The following is a 20,911-nucleotide window of genomic DNA, read 5'->3' as shown; positions in this document are numbered from 1 at the left end:
CCTTGTGTAGACTTCTGTCTATTTGATCATTGTGAGATTCAGAAATCATAAAAGGCTGAATTCTTGTTTTTGTGCTCAGATATCTATGTGTATGGTAGGCTTACTTATAAAATCCTGTGGTCCACTGGAGATGGAAGTTTAGAGAATCAACAGCAACCAAAAAGATTATGGTCTACAGTTCACCTGATCTTGGTTGAAATTTGATCAGGATATTGGGAAGAATAAGTGGAGCATCCGTCTATACTTTGCTGCAAAAATTTGGCACTGGAGGTTTCCTTCTCTCTAATGAGAGCTGAATCAATTCTCTAGCATAGATCTTTTGGTTAGGTTACTGTTAAGATGCCATATTTTGATTGAGATACCCTATTTCTTGTGCCATGTTTTAAAATAAGAACGGCAGATTTGAGCATGAGAACTTGTGTAATTTGCTTGCATGTTGCAGTTAGAGAAATTGTGATTCACTTGCTGTCTTGAAGCAGTTGCTTTCCTCCTGCCCATTTTTTCTCTGATGTTGCTCATTTACAGCAATGTAGTTGCTGCATCCTATCTTGGTAGCTGAATTTTAGTGGTAGGGCACAAGAACTCTGCAAGCTGGGGGGAAAAAAGAGCTCTTTGTTCTTTATAAATAAAAGATGTTAATAACACTGACTAAAAGCTGTTTAAAACTACCACATTTTTGTCATAATTGAGAGATGCTAAGAGTAAGTGTGTAGTCAGTTGCCACAGCTGTATTGACAGCCAGTAAATCGTTCAATCATGGCAACTTAATCCCATGTGTCTGAGTGGCCATGTCCTCAGTATCAGCAAAGACAGCAGTGGTTAAGTATATGTGGACTGTAAGCTGCTTTCAATTGCAAAAACCTTTTCATCTGCATAGGTCTGCAGCAATGAAGTTGCTCTTTACTAAATTAATATTCTGTGACTAGAAAAAATACTTTAGAATTTTGGCCTGACTTTTTTTATAATATTAATGAAAATGTGAAAATTAATTTAGTTCTTTGATGCGAGTCAGTCACAGAATGAGGGTAGCTGAGGATAAGTGAAGAAGAAAACATACATTTTTAATTATTGTTTTCTCTAGCTTCCTTTTATTGTGATAAATCTTGACATAAACTTCTTGACACCTCTTAAATTTTGATTATCAGTATGAATATATTGCCTGGTTACAACACTTGCATACTAGCAGTTCTGTTTTGAAATAACACTGCTGCTGTTTGCATGGTAAATCTTTCAGAACCACTCCCATTTCTTACCTGTAATTGCTGCCCCTACCCCACATATCTAGTTTAAATTATCTTTAAGATTTGGCATATGCTACATCATAAATTGGCTTGTTAATAGTAGTACTGCAGACTGTACCTTCTCCAGGGAGCAGCAAATAATTTCTGCAATATTCTCAGTTTCCAATGACCTATTTTTGAAAATGCTCTATAATTCCTAAACAAAAAGCACTCACATATACACTAATGCAGGCAAAATGTCTCTCTTACTAGAGGGCAATTATGCAAGTGGGGACTATTTGCCACATTGCTGGAGACTAGAGAATCAATGTGCTGTTCTTGGCATGTCGTCTACCATGTGTTTCAAACCCTTTTCATGGCAGGGAAATACACTACTTTTGTGTAAAAATGCCAGTGTTAATTTTCCTCCCTTAATTCCTTACACATAATAGGGAGACAACAGCTTTTATACTGTCTACTTGGTCTGTGCTCCATATACTGTAAGTTTGTGGAAAATGTGATGTATTTTTTTTTTAAAGCAATAGTGGGATTTCTCTGTTAAATAAAAAAAAAGGCAAAATAAAGTTTTAGCCATGGAGTTATGTCTAGCCCATCATTAATTATCTGTCATACTAAGTTGCTTGTAGGGTGCTGTTGTGGTAAAAATGTCCATGCTGAAGAAATCAGGTTTGTTCATCTTTCCCTCATAAAACAAGTGCTCCAGCCTCTGATCATCTTGGTGGCCCTCTGCTGAACTCCACTTTTCTGATGTGCCGAGGGGCCTAGGGATGTGTTCTTTTAGATATGATCCACCAAGTGTTGTGTAGAAAACTCCCTGGTCTTGTGCTGTGCTTCTGCTAATGCAGCTCAGGATCACATTGGCCATCCTTGCTGCCAGGGAGTGTTGCTGGCTGGGATTTGTCCTGCTGTCTGACAAGACCTGCAGGTCATTTTCAGTTGCTCCCCAGCTAGTCATGTATTGCTCCCCTCAGCCTGCATTGTTCATTCCTCCCCAGCTGCAGGACTTTGCACTTACCCTTGTTGAGTGTTGAAAGGTTCCTGTTCACCCATTCCTTGAGCATGTCTGCATACCCCTTTGTGGGAATTCTGCCCTTTCTGCACATTGACTGGTCTTACCAATTTAGTGGCTTCTACAAGCTATGTATTAGAGCATATACAGAGAGACCTCCTGTTACCTTCTCTTAAAACTTGTGCCAGCATCATCATGCCTGCCTTAAGTCTTGTGTTTGCTGAAGCAGTCAATTTTTTTCCCATTTTTCTTCAGATGGTTTCTAAACCTATGAAACTGTTACTGGTTTCTTCTAGTCTACCCCTTTTTTGACATTCAGATGTCCAAAGATGGATGCATTATTTCACCTGGAATGTTTCATGCCAGTGTGATATTTGCAAAATAAGCTTGACGTATTCAGCTATGATCTATAACTCCTTGATCCTATTGTATGGAACCTGCTACAAAACCAGATGCTTCCTATTGTGCATTTGATTATTGCTTCCACTGAACTTGTCATGGTATTTATTGAATTCCATCCTATTATTCTTACATTGTTTTTCATCATAAAATCTAAACTCTCCTCAAATAATCTTGCAGTCTGTACTAGTTTGTTGTCATATGTGAAATTATTAAATAAGTGTGCACACTTGTGATCTAAGACACTCCTTGTGAAACTGTCAGTTAAACCAGGCCCAGACAAATGCCTGAAAAACTTGAAAAATCCTTTCTATTGACAGTAGGTCATTGACCCAGCTATTTTTTGTATGCATCATGTTGTTTTTTAGGTTAGTTGTGAAAATTTCCTGTGAGACGCAGTGTGCAGATGTAGGGCTTTTTTCCCCAGGTGTGAGCTCCATGAGAACAAGTGCAACTGAAGCCAGTTCTGACTTTATTCCTCATTTACAAGATACTGACTTTATTAGGCTATATTGGAAAGCAGGGGCAGAAGACTCAATAACTGAGATATGAGGGCTGATCTTGGAATTGTGGAGGAGTCAAGGATGACGTTTGGGCTGTTAATAGGCTGTGCTTTATGCTATTGGATATTAGTGCAGAGCAATTGTCAGCAGTGTCTGTTTGAGTATTTGTCACCTGTAGCTTGGCCCTAAACCTCTGAAATATATGGGACTCCTTCTTTTTGAGTTCTGACTATGTCTTTAGGTTCTCTTTTGAAAGTTTAAAGCTCGCCAATGCTCCTTACTTACCTTCTACTACACTGAAGGAATGGAATCTGGCCTTTATCCCTGAGAGACAGCAGAAACATAACAATGTGCAGAAATGCAAAATTGAACTGCCTTTTTTTTTTTCTGAAAAAGGGGACAGTGAAAATGCGGCTGATATTGGCTAAAACAAAAGTCCTTCTCCAGTGTAATTTTTATCTTCCTGTTAGTGTGAAATGCTATTTTGGGTTTATCATAGAGCATATGCAGTTTGTGATAGTTCTGATATAACTAATTGTGTTCTTTACTGTGTTGCCTGTTTTTTTCTGCCATTGGAGTTCAGTTAATGTGAATTTAGAACACATGAAATGCAGGAGAAATACTGTAATAACATGTGTATGTCCATAGAAATTTATAATTCCTTTTACTGACCCTTGAAAGATGTGATGCCATTATGTATTAATGCTCTATTTTATGATAATAATAATTTAGACTGATGCAAATCTTACCATGTTAAATACTTTTATAATCTATAATATTTTAAACATGTCTTTTTATTTAGGGTGTTCTATTGGTTTATGATATTACCAATGCCCAGAGTTTTGAAAATGTGGAAGACTGGTATAATGCGGTAAAAAAAGTGAATGAGGAATCAGAAACACAGCCACTTGTGGCCTTGGTTGGAAATAAAAGTAAGTTACTCATATTTACATGTTATTTGAGATACGCTGGATGTGTTTTGCTATTAAAGAAATGACATCAAATATTTATATTTAGTGAAATCCAACTAAATACTATCTTGTGTGTTTTTGCTGTGCCCAGATTACATATATGGGTATACTTCAGGATTCTGGGCAGATAGGTTATGGGACTTGCATCATGCTTTGCCTAGCCTGCAGCCTCTCTGCCTGTGTCCTCTTTGCCTGCAGAGCAGCACACAGGAGTAGAGGTCACTTGCCTGTGTTTGAACTGATAGGGCCACAGGATGTAGCCATGCCATGCATCTGGAAAGGAAAACTGGGAATCATTCCTGGATGTATTAAAAGGTATATTTCATGATTCTGTATGTTAAGAGACTGCTGGATTAACTACTGATATATGTTTTAAAAAACTCCACCATGCACTAGGCATAATGCTTAGGAATTGCTTATCAGACTTTTTTTTATGTTATCTGTGGTTTTGCACATCAGATGACTTTGTGTAGTTTTGGATTTTTTTAACCTCTCCTTTTTGTAATCACATATGATAGAATGGTTTTCTTCTGACCACCAAAAGATGCCACTTTAAATAATCATCACCTAGTTAGTTTCCTAATAAAACGGATTCCAATTTCCCCTGTTTCCAACTAAAATTTTTTATTTCTTAATAAGAAACATCCTTACTGGCATAGCTGATGTCTTGATTGTGGTTTTTATCCCTTTTTCTGTTGAAGATGATAAAAGGAACATATAACAACTTTAGAAACAAAGTGGTTGAAGGAGATACATAATTTTTAAACAGTATAAATACATTTATTTGAACAACAGAAAATTGTTTGATTTTTTTTCACTTTCCAAGTAATTTGTTTCCATGTTACAGTGATCATGTAATGAACAAACCTGAGAAAAGGACCTTATCAAGCAAGTTAGAATTGTTTAAAATAATTTGAAAACAATGTGGAGACAACACTTCCATTTAGAACCATTAACTGTAGTATTGGTACAGTGATGCTGTAACATTTTATGACATTAATTGTGAGACACTAATTTCCTGTGAAGAAAACAGAGAAGGTCTTAGAGTTACAATATATAAATAGCACTTCTGAAAGTGTAACACAGACAGTGTTGTAGTCTAGCAGACCAGAGTCAATAATACAGATTCTGTTGAAATTCAAGGGAAAAATATTTTTCACTGGTTTCTATTTTGCCCCAAAATTTGACTTCCTGGCTGGAGTTCTGCAAATCTTACTAAGTATTTGCAGTAAGATACACTGTAACATGGGATAAAAAAATGTTCCTTTTCTGAAATGACACAATAGATGTAGAAAATGAACATTGGTTTCCATTTGGAGGTTATTTTTCACATATACATGCCACAAATCTTTAATATACAATTGTTTCCTTGGGAGCACCTGGAAATAGAATCTGGTTTCCTAGGTGAATTTTCAGATAAAGGCTGACACTGACTAATGAAAGGGCTTTCATTTTATGAGAAATAGCAGCTGAAGGAACTGTGCTTGCTACCTTGTTTTCCTTCCAAAGCTGTGTATAAAGAGAAGCGGCAAAATATTGATTTCATGTGATGCTAAGGATGTTTGTTGCTGTTGCACATGTTCAGCATGCAGGGCATACTGTTTACAGAGTTGAGTTTTTTTTCTTTATTTGTATTTCAACATGATAAAAATTAGAATTTAGAAGTTTTTTGCTTTTCTGAATTCTATTGTAGGTTAAGAATATGTAGTAGGGCTTCCACCCCAATACTAAAAAATTAATGGCCTGTGAGGGGAAACTGTCGTCAGGCTCCTGCTGTTGCATAAATAGAAAACAAGGTGTTTATATAGAAGCATCATGTTAAGTCACACATATTAGGAAAACATTAAACTACTGGTACTAATGAATTGTTAACCAGGAATTACTCTGTTCAACTCCTTTACTTAGTAAGTGATAAGACACTCATATGCAATGCAAGAGCAATAACAGGTTAAGAGCCAGGAAAAGCCATTTGATGAATTGATGGACTTGCTTGACCTCATGCATCATTCAGGAGAAATACTTCAGTGAGTAGTTTCTGTCTGAGGACTGTACTTGGCTTTTTGAGCTGTACATGTCTTTTAGGAAGATATCCAGGTAAGCTCACTGAAATACTGGAAGTGTCAATATCCACAGGCAAGTTGTTCTAACACTTAACTTCCTTTCTGAAAAAGGTTTTTAAAAATTGCCAAGAATGCAGTTATTTTCATTCATAGCAACTGGAAAGTCTTGGGCCAGTGTTTAGATACCTAGAAAAGAATTTGGAAGCTCAGGTTCTGTTTTGAAACTTTGACCTAAAATCAGTTACTTAACTTGGGCTTAGGCTGTCCTTTGTCTATTTTCTCATACTAATACTGTCTGAAATATATGTGTGTTTTTTCCATTTTGGGGTATATATACCTGGATTCTCTCTAGGAATAAAACTATAGTTAAAAAAAAAAAAAGCTTGGAAGAAAACAAAAATATTTTCCTATACAATGTAAGAAAACTTGAATTCTATTAAAGGAAAATAATTTGCTTGGGTAATTTTGTCATTGAAAGTAAGTTATTTCATATATAGCAGTGTATGGTGCGTAATTGTTTATTACTGATGTGTCATGCAGTTTTATAGATAATTTATTAGTGGTTTCTAGTATCAATTTGTAGTCATTCTGTTAAATGTTAAGTTTGTGGGCATTTCTCTAGTATCCCATAAACCTGAAGAAATGATTCAGTGCTGATTTAAATCAATCAGTGCTTGTTTTCACTGTTCTGGTTTATTGTGCATTGCAATAGATTAGCAGCAGGAACACAGTAAGCTACTGTGTCTGTTTAAAACATGATAATTAACTTCAGAGTGGTGTCAATCTGTTAAAATGTCCTGTTGTGATTGTAAGAGATTAAGATTTACTCATGAAACATTGGAAAGGTAATTTCTACTTAAAAAGCTCCAATCGGTTGCTGGACTCTCCTCCATCAAAAATTTATTTAAAAATAGTAGAGCAGTATGAATTGACATCTAAATTCTGTACCTTCCAACCTCTCTTTTTATTTTCCATTTCTTTTTTTCTTGGTTTTTTTTTGGTTATCCTGTAATAGCTAAAATGAAGGACTGTCATTGCCCACTAATTTGTTTAAAATAATTGGGAGAACAAAAGAACAAAAGCTTCAGAGATGCAGACCTCTGTTGTAAAACCAGTACTTTATTTAAGGTGGCTGGCTTCCTCCTGGGTGCTTAGTTTCAGTTTTCCTTCTTTTTCCTTCCTGTATATTTTTTCTTTTTTTTTTTTTTCCCCCATAGCCTGTCATTTGGTCAGAGAGAATTGGAAGCTGATTTGAATCAGGATCTTGCCCAGACCTGCTTTCTGCACGTGTGTTCAATTAGCAGTTAGTTCTCTGTCTTTCCACAGGCTTTTGTCTGTGCATTTGGTGAACAACAGAAGGAGTTATAAAATTTTATGTAGAACTATTTTTTCATACTAATTATAAGTCAAAAGGTCATAATATTCCTGAACTTCACAGCTGATATTGAATCTTAAATTTGACTTTCCTAGTAACTTACTTTGTGTTATTTTAGTCTTATTTAATACAAAGTATATTTTAAGTGTGCTGTATTGCTAATATCACTTCTTTTGCACTGCTAATTGAGGAGTAAACCTTACAGTTAATTTTAACAAATGTTTCTGAGTTTCTGTGCAATAAGTTAAAACTTGTGTAGATATGTTGCTGTCAAAGACTTTGATTTGTGTAGTGTAAACGAAACTCTTATCAAGTGGATGAATTGTGTTTTGTGCACTTAGGCTCTTTGCTTAAATTTGGTATTGATAAGTTCAGTGATCACAATGGATCTTCTAGTCATTAAGTGTGAATTAGAGAGGGTTTACTGTGTTTTGTATGATTGATGTGTTTTCTTGCTTTCTAACTTGACTGCTTTATATATTTTCTTGTGCACTCATCTATAAGCAGTCTCCTCAAGTGTCCTACCAGCATTTTCAGTGGATATATTGTAAACAAAAATTAACCCAGGTTGCATGGGAGCTATACTCGTTTTGATTTATAGCTACCAAGATGGTCTTAGGGCGGTGGTTATCTGTAGCTTATATAGGGGGTAGGAATTATCAGGGAGTGGTGTATAGTGGCTAGATGAATGATTTCTGTTCTTGGAGATATTAACCAGATCCACTGCTCAATAAAGACTAATAACTCAGATTTTTAAACAGTCTTCATGACAGATGAGGGCACAGAGGAGAATGCATCAACACTAATTAAGAATGTTGACCGTTTGTTCGTCTTAGCCATGATTAATTGATCTTGGAGTGCTATCTCTGAACAGGAAGTGGTATGCTGTTACATTGTGAAGTTTAAAGGTTACATTTTAGTGTACCCTTTAACTTGCCTTTACATACAACATAAAATGTTTTTACCTATCTTATCTGAGCACAGAAAGAAACATTTTCCAGCCCAGATATGAATTAATGTTTGGTGTACTGTGTACTAATGTGAATCTGGCTGTAAGGGATGTGTGCAGTCTGCTTTTAGACTCTGTTACTGCCTTATATACTTATTCTCCCCAGTTCCACTCAGAAAATTTCTTTGTTAATACTCACTTTGAGATTCTAGCTTATTAAAATTCACAGCTATGCATTCATTCTCTTGTCCCTCCCAACCTCCCCCAACTGTTTTCTGTCCTTGCTTTCCATGGGCTTGCACTTTTTAGGTCCTTCGCCTAAGACAAGTGTTGAGCAGCTAATGCAAAGACCTCTGTTCTTTAGAGTCGTATGTCTGATTAAACTAAAGTTCATGTATGCCTGACAGCAGGTCTGGTCACCTGAGCCTTACACATGCTCTTGGGATTGGAGGGTAAACTACTTACATGTAGAGACTCCCTTAAAAAGAGAACCTTGTCCTGTTCTACAGTCAATTTACCAACTCATTTGAATAAATGTAGAATGATACCCTGTTTTAAAATATGTATAGAATGTTTGTCTCAACAGACTTGTGAGATTAATAGAAAATTGCAGTCTTACAGATTTGTTTGTTTCAATGGCTGGTAACTTCATTAAAAATTATTTTTAGCAAGAAACTTAAATTGATGGAAGGGAAAATCACAGGTGAAAATGGTCTTTTATTCACCATAATATTATATTTCTAACCCATAATATTATATTATATTAACCATAATAGAACCATAATATTATATTTCTAATTTGGCGGTGGGAGCAACCTAGAAACACACACATTTTTGAGTGAGAAAATTGCCTTGCTTGTCTGAGAAAGCATCTATCTTGCAAGATTTTGATTCTAAATCATGCTTGGCTTAATATTAATGGTTCTGAGAGAAGAGATCTGCTGCTCTGCTGAAGAGATCTGTTTAATTATGTCTGTTAAATTGCCATATAGACAAGTCTGCTAAACTGTGATTAGCAGACAGATCTTGAGCCTCAAGTGCCTTTCTTAAATAAAGGATCTGAGCTCACAGAACATTATACAGAACAAAAGAAGGAAAATTTATTGCTCTTGTGTAGTATTTACCTTGCCATGTTCTATTGGCTGTGAAGGGAAAACACCTGGCAGGAAAGATCACAATGATCTGTGCTTATGTATTCCATTCTGGCTCCAGTCTTTATGTGATCTGCTGTGATAAATGTGTCTGTTGCATCTGGTTGCAAATCAGCCCATGTTTTACTTTGAGCCTTCTTTCAGAATCCTTAACAAAATGGCCTCTAGGATGGGAAGGCAAAGGACACAGTAGCTGATCAGTAACCCGGTTAAAAGCAAATTTTTGGACTTCTGGACTTTGTTCCAGTGCTACAGCCATTACTGAAGCATGTGTACAGGATAGGTTTTGATGGTGGCTCTTAAAAACCAGGTGGCCTCTGCCAGAGTACCTATTAAAAAAAAACAAACAAAAAAAGAGTAGAGAGGGGAAATCCTTTCTCTCATGCTGCTCAAAACATAATTGATAATCCTTATCAAATGCCTGTATTATGCCCAGATAGCATTAGTTTGTAGCTTGCTTTTTCATTTGGGTTCTGCAGTCTAGGATTCAACACAGGGTTGAAACTGAACAATATACACAACTTGCACACAGAAGATACATGACTGTTGTACCACTTGTCTGAGTTTGAGATTTGTATGGCTAGGCAGAGCCCTGGTATAAACATGTGTAGTTCTGTGAAAATCAATAATTTCCATTCTTTTGAGCCAGGGCAGTTTAGATATGTGCAAAGTATTTGCAGAAATTAATGTTTTCTCATTTGGATCGTACAGTGCTTTAACAGGAAAGTGAGAGTAGTCATGAACTATTCCAACTAACAGATAGTTCTTATGTTATACTTTTGTCATTTTAGTGGCTATGAATAAACTGGTTTCTTCTTCTTACATGTAAAACCTTGAGGCTGCACTTGAGATTTTTGTTTTGTGCACTTGAGTTTTGCCTGCTATGACTAACCAAGAGCCACAACCAAGTTCAAGGACCTGACAGACTGTTGTTAGTGTGGCTGGAGCTCAAACACCAGTGTGACAGAAGGGCCAGTAAATAACATATTCTCATTCCCTAACAGTTATGCTTAAGTTCAGAAAAATCTGTAGAGATGTCATTGAAAAATGCAAATAGAAGTAAACTGTTTAAATACAAAGGTTAGAACAGTATATGTATCATATTTTTATAATAATACACAAATGAAATGCTGAGAGATCTCTTACTGTTTCCATGGATTTTGTCTGTAGTTTATTTAGCAATGTAGACATACGTCCAATAAAAAAGATGCTGCATAAACTATAGCCCAGGCTGAATGTGCTTCTGTTTTTGGTTTAGGTAGAAATGTTTTTTCTGGCTGCGTCCTTCATACTTAGGTCTTCTTACAACAAATGGAAAGCCCTTAATTGTACCTAAGGGAATAGTTAATCTACGGTGGACATATGGTGGACAAAAGCTGAGTCTAGTAAATGAAAAAAATTATAAACAGAAAATGTGTGAATGTCTGCACAGTCTGAGAGTCATGGGGGATACTGTACTGTTGGATTGGAGCTTATTTTAGGTTAATTTGCTATTCTTTTTTATTAGTATATTAATAGAAGTCAGTGGAGCATAATATACATAGTTTTAAAACCCAGTCAAATTCATGTCTGTTTTATTGGATTGAAAAAAATACCCGTTTTTAAAACAGGACAGAATTTCTTTTCTTAGCCAGTTGTCCTGCTCCTGCCTTTGCTACATGACATAAATGCAGTTTTGATTTCATTAATGGAGGGAAGCTCTCTGAAATTTTTAAAAGTTGTAAGATTTGATTGGGGGCAGTTAATCAGTGTTAACCCTGAGCAGCTCTTGGGCTTTATGGATTCAAGCATTATATGTGGTTGCACTGCTCCAGCAAAAGGTTAAGTATTAATGGAAAATGTTCACAGCTCTTTTACTCAAAGAAAACATGTTACTTGTAAGTTTTCTTTTGATTTTACTTTTACAGTTACATTGAATGTCTTCATTCATTTAGCCATCCATAAAGCAAATATTGTTGCACATGCAGTGGATAATAAGTCTTTTTAGGACTACTTGTGTGGTATGTCACAGATCATTAACTGCAAGTAACCACCTGACTTGAGGGAAGTCTGGAAGCATCATTACAGTGAAGTAAGCTTTTATTTCTGTATCACTGCAGCACATTGATTTGTAGGAATGTCTCCATTAGCTACTGTGGAAATATATTCTCATATATTATTATTGAAGGAAGTTGATGAGAGAGGATAACCAAATTTCGAGTGTGAATAGAGCATTAATATTAAGGTTTTGGATGAAATGGGGAAAAAGACAAGTGCTATTGTAGCACTATTTTCTGTTTAAAGGCTGGATAAGTCAGTAAACTAATCCTTTTTTAAGGCTTCAGAGTTTCAGAATCAGACTAGTAAATATAGTAACAGTTGTACAGTGTTTATGTGTACTCTGCAACTTCAACTAAAATGCATGTAGTAGTTGAATATATTTAATGTTCTGTATGGGCAGAAAGTGTGGAAATTTATTCTTAATCAGCAGGGAAAACTTAAGCTTTTTCTATTTATTTCAAAGAACCAAAAGAAAATTGAGACCTTTATTGGAAGTAAGCAGTTATTATTCCAATTCAATTTAGAGAATGAGGGATGGCCTATACTAATATAATGGATTACCTTTACTCTCTTAGTGATATTAGTATGAATGATGACATTAGTATGATGTGCATGATGACATTAGTATGATGTGCATGCAGATTTAAGAACAAAGAAGAAAAATTATGGGGAATACACTGTATGTATATTTTTAAATTGTGTAATTGTCAGGGCATCGTCATGTTTATTGGGGTTTTGCAAGAGAAGTTGAAATTAATGGTATCATTTCAAATTTAGTCCACAGTTACAGCTCCATTCCTGAGACTTTGTGGGGTTTTGATGCCCATTTCAGTACAGGAACATGTATACTCTGCTAAATGTGTGGCTTTTTGGATAGAGCTTTAAGCATATTAAGCACTTAAGGTTATGAGTTCTTCATTGTTCCAGTATTTGAGAAGATATGTCTTGTTGAGGTACCAGTTGTGCTGCAGTTTCTTTCTCCTGTCTACTTTGCTGTATCTTATAGACTGTGGGTTTTTTGAGGGGAAAAATGGTATTTGAAGGAAAAAAAAGTCATTAGTTCTGTGTGTGTAATATGAGACCATGAAGGTGTTAGCACAGGAGTAACTACTAAGCCAGTTGGATCACTGAGAAGCCTGTTGGTTAAATGCAGACAGTATTGTTGGTATTGTTGTTATTTACAGTCTGTGGTTCCAGCCATTGTGATTTGGACAATAACTTCAAAATATACTTGTTTTTGACGGAGAGATCTAAGGCTGTAGCATTAAATTCAGTTAAAAATCAATCAAGATTTACTGAAATGTGTTGGTTAAGGAGGGTGGAGTACAGTGATGCTGAATGGTAAATTATTAATCTAATTTATTTATTTAAAATAAGGTCTTAAAAGAGGAGTGCTTTATTTCATGTACCTTGCACATAGTTTCTATTTTAAAAATACTGAGTTCCCTATGAAATTTTCATTATATATTTTTGATTTTTTTAACTCTAATATTTTTTAAGAAGTAGTGCTTCAGATAAAAATGTTTGTTGTTTACATGGGTGTAAATTTAGAGCACATTTAGTGAACTCCTCTAAGTTTGATCTGATGTTTTCATGCAAGCTCCTAGTTTATAATATTCTTTTGGATTACCTTTTTTAATCTGCATACTCTATTGTCCAATATGCTTACCTAATTATGTGTGATAACAGGACCATATCACACTAGTATAATGATAAAATGGGATGGTAGAATTCATTACAGTTTTGAAATAAATGTACAGAAAGAGGAATAACATTAACTCTTTCTAACTTTGACTGGAGAAGTCGATCATAGCTAGATCATGCCATTTAAGACTTGCCATCAAAACCATTGCTTTTTGTTTCATGTGCTAAACAAACAGTAATTCAAAAAAAGCTGCAGACTAAATAGTTGAATGGAACACACAGAATAGTAAACTCTCTTGAGATAGGCTTGCTTTGGAAAAGTACAGGGTTATAATAATTGTCTGTATTGAGGGCAACTTTAAATTGTTGGATTTTGCAACCAAGCTTTTTTTTTGGTGGTAGTTAATTTAACATGAAGTCTGTGAAAACCAGGATTTGTTCAGGTAGTGCACCTTTGATACTTTGACACTTCGATAGTGTGGACAGACAGAGAGGCCTTCAGTTCCTGAAACCTTACTTTATACATTTACAGGAGACTGGGAAAAGTAACTTGCTGTAGGCATGCAGAAGGAAGAAAGCAGTTTATAGGAGTTGTTGGCCATGGTGTTTAGTTGAACTGTTTCGAAAGTATTTTTATGTTCTGCTCATGACGTAGAAAATGGTGGCACTTGGAGTCTACTCCTCAGTTCCCCTTCAAAAGGGTTATGGAAAAGCTTGATATACTTTGTTTTGGAGATGCCACTGTGATGTCTCATGGGATGTGCAGTTTTTATGCTTCTCTTCATTCTCCCACAGGGTTTGCTCCTGATGCTGTGGGTGGGAAGGCTGGCTTTGTTTTTGTTTTATTTTTCCCATTATGTCTTCCATGATGTAGGTCTGCCTTCCCCTTATGTATGATAGGACTTCATGAGAGTAATGCACCATGGATACTGTCCAACTGGCAAATCTCAACTTGGGAGAAAATAACAGTGAGAGACAAGCAAAAAACCACCTCTCATGAGGCACTGTACTGATCTTTCTGAATCAAACTGTTTGGTTCTCTTGGTTGGAATTTTTTTAGGGAGTTAGTTTTATATGGAAGAAGGAATCCTTTTGAGCAGAAAAAGTAATTTGCAGTGTAATAAAAAAGCCCTAATAGTTCTGACTGATGGTTCTGAACTAGTTCAGCTGTAGGGAATTTCCAGTTTCATTGTTTAATTATAAGTATACTGTTGTGGTAGTTTATTTTAATAATATTACCCTGCATACTTGCAGGTGCTGGAGAAAAAGAGCCTAGGCTGGTTGTATTGTAATTCTGTGATGTTGAAAATGGTTCAGTGTGAAGAGTACTCACAGTTCTTTCCCAGTAATATTCAGTAAATATGACTTTAAAGAAAATTTCTAGAAAGCAGTTCTAAAATCTTTTATTCTTAAGTTGTCTCAAGCTGCACAGTAGAAGTAAAGGAAACAATGTAATGAAAGAATAAAGAGCAGTCATTGTAGAGATCTCTATTGCCAGCTAACATGTTGCCTAATTAACAATTCAGCAATTTTCTTGGGCTGGCTTTTTAAAGTACGTGTGTTAAGATGACCTGCTCTTACACCATAAGTTTTGCAGTTTTATTTTGGGAATGGTGTATACAAAAGTTTATTAGAGAATGGTTACTGGTCTAGTTGCATGTTTCAGTGGTTGATCACTAGGGCAATAATGCTGGTTTCTGAGCACAGCCAGTACTTTTTCCAGCTGCTTTATAGTGATATCTTGAAGCTTAAAATGTAATCTATATGGGTAAGCCACAAAAGCCACTATATATTAAAGCAGACTCTGACAGTAAATCAAAATTGAACAGCTGGCAACACTACTAAAGTCATAAACTTATTTATTAAAAAAACTAAACAGAAGAATTATATTAAAAAGAGAGGAATATGTTCTACAGACCAGTGGATATAGCTTAAAACCTGGAAAGTGCTGCAAGATTAAGAGCCCAGTTTATGAACATCTGTTCTGGCAGTTTCTGTGAGATTCTCATGTTCTTTACAATAAAAGTGTGAAACATGTTTTTCCCCCCTACTAATCACGCTTTTCTGCAGTTCATAAAACTTGCATTGAGCCTTATGCAACTGGGCCTGTCTGCTTTACACACTTGCAGAGTAATTACTATTCGTGAAAGAGTACTATAGCAACAGCACAATCCCACCATATGCATTTATCCTCACTTGTTCCAAGCAGTCTCATTGCCTTCAAAAGCACTGAAACAAGACTTCAGTTTCCTTCATATTTCTAAGCTTAGAGCATGGCTACGAGCTAATAATGGAAGCAGGACACTAGAGAGTGAACTGGACAGAAATGTATCTTGTACATTGTTTCTCTAAAATTGAAGCATACTTACAAATCCACTGGTTTGGTCTTTTGTAGTCACCAAAACCAAGTAACTCCCCTCATCTCTTAATTTTGAAATGATCATAGAAAGATTATTTTAATAGTGGTGTTTACATGGAGTAGTGCCCTAAGCTTTTGTCATATTGACAGGTATGTGAGGATAAGCTTTTAGATTTGATCTGCTTTGAGAGAACACTGAAAAATCATAACTTTACTACTGAGTGTCTAGTGCCATTGTCAGTGGTATTGTTTGGCCTTTGACATCAGTGTGACCAAGATTTGTTTCAGAGATTTTGGCCTCAAGCCTTGGTTTGTAATCAGGCTTGATCTGCGCAGCACAGGTAATAATATTGTGTTCTCTACCTCTTGCTTCTTGTGCAGTAATTCAGACTGAACTAGAACAGATCATTTTGAAAGGCCATCAGTTTTTCTCTAAAGCAGTACAGACTGCTAACATCCCAAGCCCTGATGCCATTGGTAAACAAAGTCAGGTTCTTGACAAAGTCTGGGATTAGGAAACCAATGTGTAGAAGGAACACTGAGCAAACATGCAGTAAAACCCCTTTCCTTCTCCTAAACAGATGATATTGTTTTATTGATGGAAATGGTTGCTTTTCATTTGCATGCTTTCTTTTCATTTGAATTTGATTACTTTCATTGTGTTATGCCTTATTTAGTAGTTTGCAAAACCACATGCTTTTGTAATTGCTTTAACCTGAGGGGAACACTTCCAGCTAAGAATTCTCAGGACAGGAAAATTTCTGTGTACCTTTTGGGAGCTACCTTCTCATACTTTTAGGCTCATACTGACTGACAGTAGGGAAAGGAAAGGATTTCTGGTATCCTTTGGACAAAGAAATGTCTTGTAGTAGCAAGGCATTTTCTGTTTCTATGCCATCCATTTCGGAGCATTTTATAGTGTGGTGCATCTCTGTTGTGTTGGTAGTGTGTATCCATTTCTGAAGCTGCTTGGCCAATTTTTTCTCCAGCTCACTTGTGGAATATTAATAAACTGTATATTTTGGCAAAATGTGTATTGGCCATTGATAGTTCGTTTTGTCTTTTCATTGAGTGATACTCTTATAATTAGTTCACGTATATTTGTAGTGCTGAGGACAGTACTATTAGGAATTAAACCAAAAAGTGACTTATAACCACTTCACAGTTATGCAAATTAAATCTCTTTTCTGCTGTCTGATACAAAACATGTGAATTGGCGCACTCTGAATCATTTTGTCTGCCAGTGGTGTGTAGTATATTAATACCAGTTCTTAAAGCACGGGGTTTTTTGTGTAGAAAGGTCAGAAACATTAATGCTGTATTTGGTATATCATTGGCTTTACCTGTGGTGAATTTTTGTTTTCTGCTTTTGATTTGTTAGAGTGCACAGATGTCATTTATGTGCACCTGCATAAAATGTTTCATCTGTGACTGGGGTTTCATTTGTTCAACTGTGCCCTGGATTTAGTGAGGAACTAACCCAACAGAAATCAAGGCTTTGTATCATCAAAGACAGTGTCCCAGAGGATATGGTTCCAGAGGAAACCCAGGAAGGGATCCAGGTTGCAATATTTTTTATTGGATCTGACTAGAATGTTCCGGATTTCTGGTTTTGATTAGCTCAGATTTTCATATTTATAGTGAGCCTCTTGTAGGTGGGTGGACAAGGGAGGCAAACAAATGACTGCATCACTGTAATTTTCCATCTTCCTCTCTCTATTAGGCTCTGCTGTCCAGGCTGGATTACTTGTCTCTTTTCTGCCACTTTTTCATCTTCATACTCTTTACACCTAGTGCCTTGTGCTTGGTGCAAAGGGAATGCTCTTAATGTTGTTGGTTTTCTTTTCATCCATAGATGACGTGGAAGTGTTGCTTCATCAGGCCAATATGGACACCAGGTTTTTGTTTTTTTTCTTTTTTTTTTTTCCTTTTTTAATAGGTTTTTTTCCAGAAGTGTTGGCTTACTTTGCATGCTTTCTTGCTCTACTTCTTACTGTAGACATTTTACAGAAGTTCTGACAGCTTCTTTGAATAAACTTGATGGATGAACTACTAAATTCTTTTGGTTTAAATAGCAGCTCTACTAGTGTACTGAAGAAGATGTCTTTTGGAGCTGTTACAGTCTACAGGGTGCATAATCCATGTGAATTAATGTGGCATTTCCTTCATAATCCTATGAATTTTCTGCCTTAGAACTGTTTTTTTGTTTTTTGTGAGAACTTTAGTAGAAGAGACCTTTAAAAATGTGTCGATATCCAGAACTGTTAAATTGCCATATTGTGCTTTCTTATGTAACATGTACAAGTAGAAATAAACTGTGGCATTTTTATTCTTTCTGTGGGTTTTTTGTTCAAAGTTAGTATCTAGTGCTGTGTATTAAGTAATTAGGCCAAGAAGGCAGAATTCTGTGAGTATGCTGGTCCTTAAAAATGTAGACTGCTGTTTGGTGGGGTTTTCAAATGTGCTTAAACCATTGCCTAGTTGCCCAGTAGTTGCTTTGGTACTTTAAAAAGTACCCCTAGGAATGCCTGCTTTCATCTTTCAGTCTCTCAGTACCATTGCAAATGGGACTCTAAATGTTTAATTCTTCCAAGAAGATGTCTAAATGCAGGGGAAGTTCAATTCTTTTGATAACTAAACCAGTAAATATATGGCAATATTAGTGAGCTAGTTCTGACTTGAGTGTCTGAGTTTTCTGGGTTTCTAAATGAATTTGGGGATAATATTGGAACCTGTGAAGCCACTTTATTCTGGAATTAATTTTAGGATTGCTCTGGGGGAAAAACATAGTAGACATCACAATTCTATTATATTTGCAAAATACAATTTAGTTTAATTTTGGAGATGTTTGTGAAGAAACATGGAGTTAACTTTTCTTTAGCTAATAAAATCACTTGAATGTGGTGTGCACTTAGTGTTGGGAAACTTACTTTGTGTGTTTACCTCATTTCTTCTGGACTACTTTTCCCTACCATCAGCACAGCTGCATCATCCATTTCCATGGTCCTTTTAACCTCCGCTTTTAATTAAAAAAAAAATTAAATCAGTTGCTGTTTAAAGCTTCCCATTTAGTTTTGGGAAAATAAAAGTTCACATCTAGCTTAGACGTGTGTGAACAGCTGTTAAAAGCCACAAGCAAAACGATACTTATAAAAGTGGTGGGGGGAATTTTAAGAGCAAGCTGCCAGTTTGACTGTACTTTTCAATAGCTCTTCACTTTCAGCCAAATGGTTTTAACAATAATTTTCTTTGAAAAAAACCTCTTTTATAGAACCAGCAGCCCATGCAGTTAGGCCAGTGGTAATAGGAGGCAAGTTGCCATTTCTCTTTAACTTTTTATGAAATTTTTCTTTAAATCTGAGGAAATTGCTCATTAGAGAGGTTGGAGGGGCTCATGTCCACCCGTGCCCACCCACCATGTAAGTACATCTGTCCCCATTTGATTCTAATGAGGGATCTTGTTCATTGAAATTCCCAAGTTCCAAGACTAAGCATAGAAGGATAACACTTCCCTTGTGCCATATTTTGTGGGCATGATAGTCCTGCTCATGATTTATGTCTTTTGAGGTAATCATAGGATTTCTCTTTTTTAGTTCAGGTTACTAAATCTGGTTAATCAATTGGACAGAAACAGGCGTTTATCAGATGTTGAATATTTAAAAGAAAGAGTCAAGATTTAGACTATTCCTTGTTCAATCCACCTTCTGAAAGAGAAAAAGGAAAAAAAAACCCATAGTTCCTTCAAGGACATTTTGTCTTTACTGATGTTGGGGGTGGTGGGACTAGGGTAAAAAATGCTCTGTCACCTAATAAACATGTATACATATCTGTGGAATTCATTTGGGCAATTTTTCTTGATTCTGTCCTGGCTGGTTGGTCTGTTCCATAAGTGAGTCATGGTCACTGCAGGGCCTTCCCACATATCAATGTGGTGGCAGTCTGAGCAGGTGTGACTTGTCCCACCAGGTAACCCTGTGGTGGGGCACACTGAGGTCCCTTAGCTCAAGCTTATTGTGTCAGTGCTCATTCAGAGCATCCATCTGGATGTGGAATTGTCTTCAGAATGTTTGGGAGCATGTCAGCTAGATGGTTGTGGTCTTTGACTCTTTCGTGTGGCAGCATAGATGCTACTGAAGTCTCTTCAAATTTGCAGTTTTTTTAATGGAAGTTGTTGGGGTGTCTGTTGGCTTTTAATTTTAGCAGATTACAGCCTGTGATAACTGGTGCCATCACTGATCTTGGTATTTGTTGCTTTGTTACACTTCCAGCTGCTGTGTTGGGGTTTCCACGCTTGTGGAAATACCTTCAGTATCACTTTTGCTTCCAACAACGTGGCCTCTGGTGTGCAGCCAAGTGTCTCCTGTTCAGAGGTTTGGTGTGACTTTCATTTGACACATCTGTCTTTGCAATATGCCCTTGTTTCCTTTGCATGGGCAGCTGGTGAAGATGAGTTGGGTTGCAGTGTAAATTAGTTTAAAGTTACTTGGTTGTTTTTTTCCTTATATGTCTGAGTATGTTGTGACTCCATATTATTAGAAAGCAAGAACCTAAAAAGCTTATTTATCACTTTCAGTTTCTTAGATGTCTCATTTTTATGTTGTTTAGTTTGAATTCCTTACAAATTTCCTACCATCATTTCTGAAATGAAAAGAAGAAAGAAGAAGGACAAGCAAAATGCCAAGTGACTAATTTCCTTTAACACAGTGTGTATCCCTGGTGCCAAACTGCAAAGCTCTGATAAGACTGAGATTAGAATTTTGAATCTCAGAATTATCCTTGAGAGCTGGGGAAAATTTAGGTGATCCCAGTTTATGCAGGAGAGCAATAATGACCAGAGGTATGAAAAAACTTTTATATGAGGAGGGACAAAAGAGTTTGAGTTCCTCAGCAATCAGAAAAAGACGAATAGGTGTATAAAACCATGAAAAGAGGGGAGAGAACAATTATATGGCATCTTTTCAGTACAAACCTGAGGAAGTCTCATGCCTTTTTATTAAGCATCAAGCTTAAAATAAGCAGATTGAATTACTTTTGCACACTGTGAACAACTAAATTGTGGAAGTCCTGTTCATTGTGGAAGCCAGAAGTGCACGTGGCTTCAGAAAGGAACCACAGAGACTTGTAAAGGGCTGGTCCTCTAGTGTCTATAAAATATTTCAGCTGTATTCCTGGCAGCCTGGAGATGGAGTGTCAGGCTGAGGAACTCAGGC

The 20,911-nt window shown here is 36.3% G+C and overlaps 1 protein-coding gene across 3 annotated transcripts in view; it reads left to right on the top strand.

Moving 5' to 3' along the window:
• Positions 1 to 20,911, top strand: part of RAB28 (RAB28, member RAS oncogene family) — a 61,349-nt gene that overhangs the window by 15,418 nt on the left and 25,020 nt on the right. For all 3 annotated transcript variants that reach the window (XM_085059837.1, XM_085059835.1, XM_085059834.1), the window contains exon 4: positions 3,955 to 4,084. In XM_085059837.1, the coding sequence (XP_084915963.1) occupies positions 3,955 to 4,084 (130 nt within the window). The remainder of the gene's footprint in view (positions 1 to 3,954; positions 4,085 to 20,911) is intronic.

This window comes from Lichenostomus cassidix, chromosome 4 (genome assembly GCF_008360975.1).
Source record: "Lichenostomus cassidix isolate B80296 chromosome 4, HeHo_3.0, whole genome shotgun sequence".
Lineage (NCBI taxonomy): Eukaryota > Metazoa > Chordata > Aves > Passeriformes > Meliphagidae > Lichenostomus > Lichenostomus cassidix.
This window is presented reverse-complemented; position numbering and strand designations above follow the sequence as displayed.